General features: G+C 37.1%; 1 protein-coding gene across 1 annotated transcript in view; it reads right to left on the minus strand.

The window, feature by feature from the left end:
- Positions 1-1,187: 1,187 nt before the first annotated feature.
- LOC107558309 (tumor susceptibility gene 101 protein-like) overlaps positions 1,188-10,132 on the minus strand; it is a 16,747-nt gene continuing 7,802 nt past the window's right edge. Inside the window, exons 12-14 of the mRNA XM_016241960.1 lie at positions 2,279-2,481; positions 1,953-2,192; positions 1,188-1,834 (exon numbers count right to left, since the gene is read on the minus strand). Of these exons, the coding sequence (XP_016097446.1) occupies positions 1,745-1,834; positions 1,953-2,192; positions 2,279-2,481 (533 nt within the window). The 3' untranslated portion in view covers positions 1,188-1,744. The remainder of the gene's footprint in view (positions 1,835-1,952; positions 2,193-2,278; positions 2,482-10,132) is intronic.

Here is a 10,132-nt window from a genome sequence, read left to right on the forward strand (position 1 = left end):
TAGTGGACAATGTTGTCTAAACTGTCTGTGTCAAAAGTTTACTAGAGCATTTCAGGTGCATGAAGTTATATAGCATCAATATCAGGCCCGTCTAGAGTTCAAAACCTCAAGGTCAAATACAAGTTAGCACAATGGCACCTGCCAATTATTTATTACATGCACTGAAATGAATACATGATGCAAGGTGCTGACCATTCGCAAATCTATCATGATTTAAGATCATGTTCTTTTATTGATCTGCCCGACATAATCTACAGCCTGGTACAAATAGGAACAAATATTAGCAGATAAGGGGGTAAAGTCTCACTAAGAAATTCAACGCAAGTCTTAAAAATCTAATTCACATCCAAAAAGTGCATTAAGACAACTGACTGACATGTAACGGGTAAGAATTTTTTTAAACATTCGGAAGAATAAAGTTTAAAAAAAAAAAGTACAGTGCAACAGATTATAGCTTTTCAGTTTTCATACATTATTAGTCACAAACCAAACTTTGTGTACAGCGAAATGACATACAGTTGTAACAACGTTACAATAAATCTGGAACAGCAAATAGTTCCCAATTGCAATAAGATAAATAATAAATTCAGCAAAATAAATGTAATAAAATTGAAATATGAAACCATAAGTCGTCACTGTTCTCCGTAAGTTGGGTGAATCTCACAGAAGCTGTCAAGAAATGTCATATTTCACCCCAAAATCAAAGGGAGGAATATTAAGTAATATGCTGCATAAAGAAAACTTGCATAAAGAGTTTTTGCAATGTGATAAAGCACATTTTCCCTCAAATTCTCATTGTAAAAAAAAAAAAATTATAAAATACATTTTAAATCTCTGATTTGTTTTACTGAATTTAATTTATGCTGTTTTTAATTTAAAAAAAATTTGAATCCAAAATGAACTGGATTATTTTTATTACTGCATTACAGTATTGACTTTTTTTCTTTTTCTTATCACTTTAATTAGATATTTTGGGAGTAAATGTACTTAATCCCACCCCCCCCCTTCAAATTTTTACCTAAAATGTACTTAATATTTTACACAATTAAAAAATATATTAATAGTCCTACATGTTTTATGCAGAAAATATATATTTTATTTTGAGGTGATTTTTCCTGTGAGATTCACATAGTTATGGAGTATGACTACACTTTGAAACAGTGCATGAATGAAAACAGGAGTCGCTATCCCAAATTTTTACCTAAATGTACTTAATATTTTACACAATCTAAAAAAAATATTAATAGTCCTACATGTTTTATGCAGAAAATATATATTTTATTTTGAGGTGATTTTTCCTGTGAGATTCACATAGTTATGGAGTATGACTACACTTTGAAACAGTGCATGAATGAAAACAGGAGTCGCTATCCACATCTGAGAGCAATTTCCTCATATACTTCCTGCAGACGTCACATTTTAAAAGTTATCATTCTGTACGGTTAATAACAGTAGTATCTAAAGCCCAGTTTGCCACGAGAAGCTCAAATGAAAGAAGGAACATTGAGTCTATGACATCTTATTTACTTCTAATGCTCAGGTCTAGTTTTTCCTTTTAGCGTTCAAATATTGTACCCGATTTGCAATTGTGCCTTTTCCTAATCAAGAAAATAAAGTCAGCCGGTTACAGTAGCTAAAAAACTCTCTCATAAGTAAAATATCATAAACAGCTGAACTCCCACTGACATACCACCAAGCGATTAGATCCGAGTCTGGCTCGTGTGATCAGAGCTGGAGCGCAGGGTCAGTAAAGGTCACTGAGTCCGGCTGTCTTTCGCGCTTTCTGCATGAGCGCTCGCAGCTGGAACTGTTTTCGGGACAGCAGACGCACATGCTGAGGACAAAAACGAGACGAACAGGGATGTCAAACACAATATTGCCAAGAATAGTACAATAAATGCCAAGGTTATGCCAAAACCTGCATTGTTCTCTGAAAGAAGAGATGAACAGACCTTGAGGAAGACCTCCAGGTCGATGACTCCTCTCCTCAGGGCTTCTCCCAGGTAAAAGATGGTGTCCTCTATGGCGTTCTCCTCTGCGTACAGGTTCAGGATCTGTTTGTAGAGTGGGGCTGTTGGGATGATCACGTCGTCAATGTCATTGTTTTCCGACTGGTTCTCCATCTTCTCCAGAGCTTCGCTAAGTTCCACGTCCTTCTTCTTGAGGAGCTCGATGTTTCTGTCCACCTCAGCCTGAGGGTGCCACAAAATGTCATGTTTCTGATCTCAATGCAGAATTTGGGAAGAACAACCTATAGAGTAATTGCAAATATTCGTACCGCTTCCTGGTCCAGGCGGGACACCATGTCTTCCAGTTTCTGGTGTCCTTTCTTCAGGTCTTCCTCCGTCCTCTTCAGGGCGTCCAGCTCGGCTTGCGCTCTGTCCATCTCCTCCTTCATTCTCCAGCGCAGTTTATCGCTCACGGCTGAGATCAGCGATGCTCGGATGGTGTCCTCACCGATGGTACCATCACGACTTGGACCTGCAAGGGGAAGACAGAGACACCAATTTATTGCCACTGATTTGATTTAGGGAATTACAAGCAAAATGGTGAATTAACACAAGTTTGACAGTTTTCACAAGTTTTTGAGTAAATTTTGGTAGGGATGGCCGGCCAACATGCTGAATATGCTTGATACATTTGAGATTGTGCTGGCGTTCCTGTAGCTCAAACAATAAAGCATAACGCCAGCAACACCGAGGTCATGAGCTCAATCCCCAAGGAACGCATGAACTAATAAAATAAATACACTGAATGCAATGTAAGCTGCTTTGGATGAAAGCATCTGCTAAATATTCAAATAATATAATTTTTAGGGAACACTGAATATTGCAATCATTTTTGCAACTGCAATCACTAGTCATTAGACTAGTTTCACGATCCATCCATGTTTTGTGTCTCAAGTCTCACAAATATATTTTGTGGAAAAAATGGCAATAATTGGTAAAACTGTAGAATCACTGTCAGTTTGGTTTCACTATATCAGCTCTCAGAAATGTTCCTGGATGTCCCTAATTGGCATTTCCATGTATTAAAATGTTTTATTAAAACATGTACAGTGGGGCAAAAAAGTATTTAGTCAGCCACCAATTGTGCAAGTTCTCCCACTTAAAATATAGCAGTTTTTGTTTATAATATTTATATATTATATATTTTAATAATTTCATAAATTATGCAATTTAAAAATAGGCTACATTATTTAAAAAATCTATATTTAAAAATGTTTTCATGCATTCAAGTATATAAAATATATTTAAATCTTTAAATATAAATATACATATATATTAATATTTAAAATAAATATTTATATTTTCACTATTGTAAAAAAAATAAATAAAAGAATTTCAGTTCAAAATTATACTTCTGATTGAAAAAAAAAATTGAATAGAGCAAATACACAAATCAACATTCACACAATACGGCTACAAAATTATATGCATTTTTAGCTGTATCATCTAGCCATTTTGCAACAATTTTGTGTATGTTTTGTTATCATTAAATTATGTACCATGCATGCATAAATATATTTATTATACATTATACTGGCCAACAACTTTGCATTCACTATTGAGAAATCCCCATTGAAAAACCTATAAACACTGGTGACTAAGAAAGCATATGCAAAACAAAATGTTTTATGTTTTAATTTACAATGTTCCACTGTGATCCCCTCCCAAAATTACATAAGTTGTGCCCCTGAGAACATGGTCTGTGGTCTGTGAGCAGCTCGGCTGAAATGTGTTCATATCATCTCAGCCATACAGAGTGATTACAGACTCACACGTTCTGTATAGCACTGTAGTTAATGTCATGGTTCAAACCTAAGGATGAGAGTTCCCTGAGGACTGAGATCCTTTTGCCTCTCCTGCCACTCTAAATATACCCAGCACCCTCTCTGTCAAACAGGATGAAGTCCTCTGACCTTTACCAGCTCAGAATCTAGTTACAGGCCCAACCTTTCAGAGCAGTCCAACAAGGTCACTGTAAAGCAGGCACACAGCCAGGCTGAAGACCAGAGGGCAGGGTCACGACAGAGCAGAGGCAGATATGTGAATATGAAGTGAATATGAAGGGTGAAGTGTGTTCTACTGGGTACTTTTATGAAGCTGACATTAACATGCTGTGTCATGTCATTCAGGGTAATCTGTGTCTTGTCCAATATGCTTTCTTATTTTAGATCTAGACTCTCAAGACTGCAATACACTCCCAATTCAGATTATCTCCAATTCAGACAGAATGTTGGTAATCCAGATTAACTCATATTCTCACCAAAAGATGCCAATTCATATGAACTCACATAAAGATTGAATGCTGCTTATTCAAATTCAGAGTAAAGGCCACCGATTCACATTCACCCAAATTCAGAATAAATGCTGCCAATTCTAATTAATTCAGATTCAAACTGAATGATTCAGTGTTGTATATTCAGGCATAATGTTTGTTAATTTAGATTAACACAGATTCGGATTGAATGTTGCTAATTCAAGTGAATTCAGATTTGAACTGAATGCTACTAATTCAATTCCGCTCTGATTCATATTCAGTGTTGCCAATTCAGATCAACTAAGATTTAGACAGAATATTGCTAATTAAATGGGTCATATGATGCTGCTAAAAATAACTTTATTTTGTGTATCTGGTGTAATGAAATGGGTTTATGCGGTTTAAGGTTAAAAAAAACACATTATTTTCCACATACTGTACATTATTGTTTCTCCTCTATGCCCCGACTTTCTGAAATGCGTCGATTTTTACAAAGCTCATCGGTCTGAAAAGCGAGGTGTGCTGTGATTGGCCAGCTATCCAGTGCGTTGTGATTGGCCGAATACCTCAAGCGTGTGACGCAAATGTTACGCCCCTTACCATACTGTGATGCCGTGACCGGCCGGACCGTAACATAAAACCATGTCTGCATTTGTGATCGGAGAAATTACAAACAACAAGCGCTACTCTACACTGCTCAAAACTCGCGTTTGAATCATCAGTGGCAAATTCCTTAAATATTAAAAAAAACACACTTACGGTCTGTGAGTCAGAACAGCCGGCATTGTAGTCTACTCTCCCAGGAAACAGTCCTCCATAAAATGCGCTGGACACATCTGAATATTTGGGTTGAACTGTTCTGGAACAGTGTTGTAAATACAACTTAACCACTGATTTCTAGTCGTGTCCTCTTTTGGAAGACCAAACAAAGTAGTTTCGCTTTCACAACGAAAAAGTGTCACACACCGCGGCCTTAAGTGAGCGGAGGCCGGAGGCCTAGAGTATGCGGCGGCCGGCTTGAGTGAGCAGAGGCGCGGGTTTGAGAACGGCGCGGCCGCCGGGCTTGCGGCAACCACATGTGACAGCCCCAGGCTGGACTCCGCTTCGTCCACGGTGAAAGCCGATCCAGCGATCCACAGCGCAAAGTTGTCGGTGAAAGCCGATCCGGCGATCCACAGCGCAAAGTTGTAGTATTTCCTCAGCGACCAGCACGGATCAGCTCCAGGCATGAAGCAGCAGATATCGTCCTCTTTTGGAAGGCCAACCAAAGTAGTTTCGCTTTCACAACGAAGCACACAGTGCCTTCAAGACATGGCAGCAGCAACAACAATACTACAGTGAGAATAAAAGTTACGCCTTCTTTCCTTGCGTGAACATTTGGGCGGCGTTATGTAAATTTTCCCACATCGTGACGTAGGTATGTGGGGGCGTGTTAGAACGAGCTGTTTTAGGTAGGTGTGGTTGACTCTTAACTTTTAAAAAGAATATCTCTTTGGATTTGAGACTTTAGTCTTTGCAACTTTAGAGATCTTCTTTATGCACCAAGAGCTTGTAACACTCCAAAGAGAAAGGAAAAATTGAAATCGCATCATATGACCCCTTTAAAATTGACTCATATTCATATTCAATGCAGCAAATTTAGATGAATTCATATTCAGATTGACTGTTCCCAGTAAATTTGAGTAAATGCTACAAATTTAGATTAACTCAGGTTCAGACTGAATTTTTCCAATTCAAATGACTTCAGATTTAAACTGAATTCAACCAGTTTAGCTCTGATTCAGTGTTGCCAGTTCAGATCAACTCATATTCATACTGAAAGTTACTCATTTAAATTCAGTGTAGTGGTTATAAATTCAGATTAACAAAGATTCAGATGTTGCCAATTAAAATGAATTCAGATTCAAACTGAATGCTACCAATTCAATTCAGCTTTGATTCATATTCAGTGCTGGTGATTCAGATAGAATGTTGCTAATTAAGACTGACTTACATACTGAATGCAGCAAATTTAGATGAACTCAGACTCAGACTGATTGCTGTGAATATAAAATCAGATTAAATGCTAAAAATGTAGATGAACTCCGGTTCAGATTGAATGTTGCCCATTCAAATTAATTCAGATTCAAACTGAATGCTACTATTTCAGTTCAGCTCTGATTCAGTGTTGCCAGTTCAGATCAACTCATATTCATACTGAATGTTGCTCATTTAAATTCAGAGTAAATGCTACAAATGTAGGATAACTCAGGTTCAGCTTGAATGTTGCCAAATCAAATGAATTCAGATGCAAACTGAATGCTAACAATTGCTCTGATTCCAATTCAGTTTTGTCAATTCAGATTAAGACATTACATTAAGACATCATGTTTGTTAATTTAGATTATCCATACTGAATGCAGTCAATTTAGATCAACTTGAATTGTTGGCAATTCAAATGAATTCAAATTCAAAATTAATTCTAGCAGTTCAGTTTAACTGTGGCTAAGATTAAGTGTTGCTGATTCAGATAAACTTAGAATGCTTTTAATTCAGATTAACTTATTTTATATTAATATTAAATCTAACAAATTTATATTAACAGTAACACTAATTAATCAAAATTAGTTAATTCTAAATCAAATTTAGAGTTAATGCTACCAATTCAGATTAATGCAGATTTACAATGAATGCTAGCAGTCTGGTTGAACTGTGATTCAAATTCAGTGTTACCAATTCAGATGAATACATATTCTGAGTGAATGTTGCCAGTTCAAATGAATTCAGAATCAACTTCAGTTCAGCTACTTCATAATTCAGATTAACCCAGGTTCACATTTAATGACTCAGATTCAAACTGAGTACTGCCAATTCAGATCTACCCTTTTTCAAACTCAGTGTTGCCACTTCAAGTGAACTCGGACACGGATGAACTCAGATTTAGACAGAACATTGCAAATTCACATCAATACAGATGCAGATTCAATTTTGCCATTTCAAATGGAAAGAGGGCTAAGAACAAATCTGAAAAATGACATCTGAAGACTACAACCTGAAACTGAAACTTGAATCCACATAGCTTATTCCAGGATTACTGAGATTTGCAGTATGATTTTGTGCTGTGTTCGATACAACGATGTATTGTCACAGAGATTTGACGATACGAGTGTCAATACAGCTGGCCCTGTATAGATATTGTGGCACGTGCGCTGCAGTGGACTGCGCTTAATTTGAATACAAGAACACCATTTAAAATGGAGTAGAAAAGTGCGAGGTTTCTAAATAATAATGAACAGAGCATAGTATAATAATAATAATAATAAGCATAATATATAGGCTACAAAAAGGTTTAATCTGGCCGCAGAGGAACACAACCGGGGTTGCCTGATATAAAGAGACGTAATCCCCGAAACAGAGCTTCACACTTGCGCAATACGGAAATATCTGCTAAGTGTGTTACTTGCTTTTGTCAACCTGGCAACCATGTGCACGCACTCTCCAGTGTGGATAAACGCGCTTGCTTTCTGAAAACACCGGTAAGCTTGCAGTTTAGCGATCTCCACTTAATATTCTATTCTCAGAAAAGTGTAATTCATCAAGTGTTTATTTACTAGAGAGAGAGAGAGCGAGTGAGAGAGAGAGAAAGAGAGAAAGAGAGAGGGGCTGTGTATGTATGAATTACCACCGTTTTGCCGCGTTTCTTTATTAACAGTAAAGCTGTGGCTTTAATTCTTTTAGAAATGATTATGTTACCAGTTCCTTGTTGAGAAAGATAATGTAGCTCTTGAGCGATTAAGCTATTTTATTGATAAAATTGTGGGGCAGCACTGAGAACTTTGTGTTGCTGAATGTCTGAGTGCGGCCACAACATGATCTGTGTGAGTGACTGAGCATGTGTGTGTGCGATAGATACGGTGAAGACAGCGCATTAGTTTAGAATTCTTCTAATTTTTATTTTTTTAAACGTAGAAAGTGTGTTAATTTGTGAAATGATAACCTACCAGCAATGTAAAGATGATTTTGTAATATATTAGTATGAGTGCATTACAATATAAATTTATATTAAAAGTTTTACTCAATTCTGCTAAGGTGAAAATTAGTGCAGTCCCGTATCGAGATACGTACCGTATCGTGGCATCTGTATCGGGATATGTATCGTATCATGACTTTGCTGGTGATACACAGCCCTAGTATGATTGTATATGATGTAGTTTAGCTATAAAACTGAGCCAAAGGCAAACATGCCAACTCACCCACAGTAGTGACAGGAGTCTGGGAAGTGTAATGCGCTGGACCGCCTGTGGCAGGATAAGCATTGCCTCCTGGGTAAGGGTAACCTGGATAACCACTGAAGCGGACACAAATCATTACATAACCAGTTAATCACACTCTGTAATTACAACACAGGTTTTTATACAAAGTGTTTTCATATCATGAGTGCTGAAAAAAATACAAATAATTTTAACAGGTTTATTAAATGTTGATTAGACTGTTGCATGATCTTTGGCCAGACTGAAGGAGTCATTACCAGGGGTTTGGGTTGGGCCCGTATGGAGATACTGCTGGCATTCCTGGCATATAGGACTCTGGAACAAGGAGCAGGACACAAAACAAACACTTACATATGCACTGCTGGTGCTGGGAGACCTCTGCTGTTTAAAACAGGCATTACTTTGACAACTGGGAATGGTTAATTGATCATGTAAAGCTTATTTTATATATGAGCAATCTGAGCTAAAAAATTTAGTTGCATAAATATATCTCCAGGTCAAGAAATGCCTGTGTACTATTGCTAAAACCAAAAGAAAAAAAACAAACAAACAAATTATATTTAGCAAAAATACAAAAATTAAATTAAGTTTATTTCCAGTACCATTAAAATGAATAGAAAAAACGAAAAACGAAAAACCGTAAAACGAAAGGCTTAAAAAAAAACATACAAAACAGTGTTTTATGAAATTCTAAATTGCCAGTTGTTCTGTAAGGGGTAGGTTTAGGTGTAGGGTTGGTGTAGGGTGATAGAAAATACAGTTTGTACAGTATAAATACCATTACGCCTATGGAGAGCCCGTAAACCACAAATGCAAGTACAAATGCACTGTTACAAATACTACCATGTGTATCAGTGTTGTTATTAATTACAACTAAAATATTTAAAGCGGTCATATGATGCGATTTCAAGTTTTCCTTTCTCTTTGAAGTGTTACAAGCTGTTCGTGAATAGATAAGATCCCTAAAGTTGCAAAGACTAAAGTCTCAAACCCAAAGAGATATTCTTTATAAAAGTTAAGAGTCAGCCACGCCTACCTAAAACGGCTCGTTCTAACACGCCCCCACATGTCTACGTCACGATGTGGGAAGATTTGCATAACACCGCCCAAATGTTCACGCAAAGAAAGAAGGCTTAACTTTGTTGTTGCTGTCGCCGCCATGTCGTGAAAACGCTGTGTTTCTCGTTGTGAAAGCGAAACTACTTTGTTTGGACTTCCAAAAGAGTACACGACTAGAAATCAGTGGTTAAGTTGTATTTACAACACTGTTCCAGAACACTTCAACCCAAATATTCAGATGTGTGCAGCACATTTTATGGAGGACGTTTCCTGATCCTGGTAGAGTAGACTACAATGCCGGCTGTTTTGACTCACAGACTGTAAGTACGTTTACATATTTAAAGGATTTGCCACTGATGATTCAAATGCGAGTTTTGAGCAGTGTAGAGTAGCACTTGTTGTTTGTTGTTTCTCCGATCACAAATGCAGACATGAATTTATGTTTATGCGGCGCGATGCAACGCAACGCATAAAAAGACAGTATAAGTCATTATAATCAGTAATTATGTCCCCACTGGATGCAACAAATGCCTCGTTTATAATGGGTTTTCATGTTTTTG

Source organism: Sinocyclocheilus grahami, unplaced genomic scaffold (genome assembly GCF_001515645.1).
Source record: "Sinocyclocheilus grahami isolate Dianchi unplaced genomic scaffold, SAMN03320097.WGS_v1.1 scaffold640.1, whole genome shotgun sequence".
Lineage (NCBI taxonomy): Eukaryota > Metazoa > Chordata > Actinopteri > Cypriniformes > Cyprinidae > Sinocyclocheilus > Sinocyclocheilus grahami.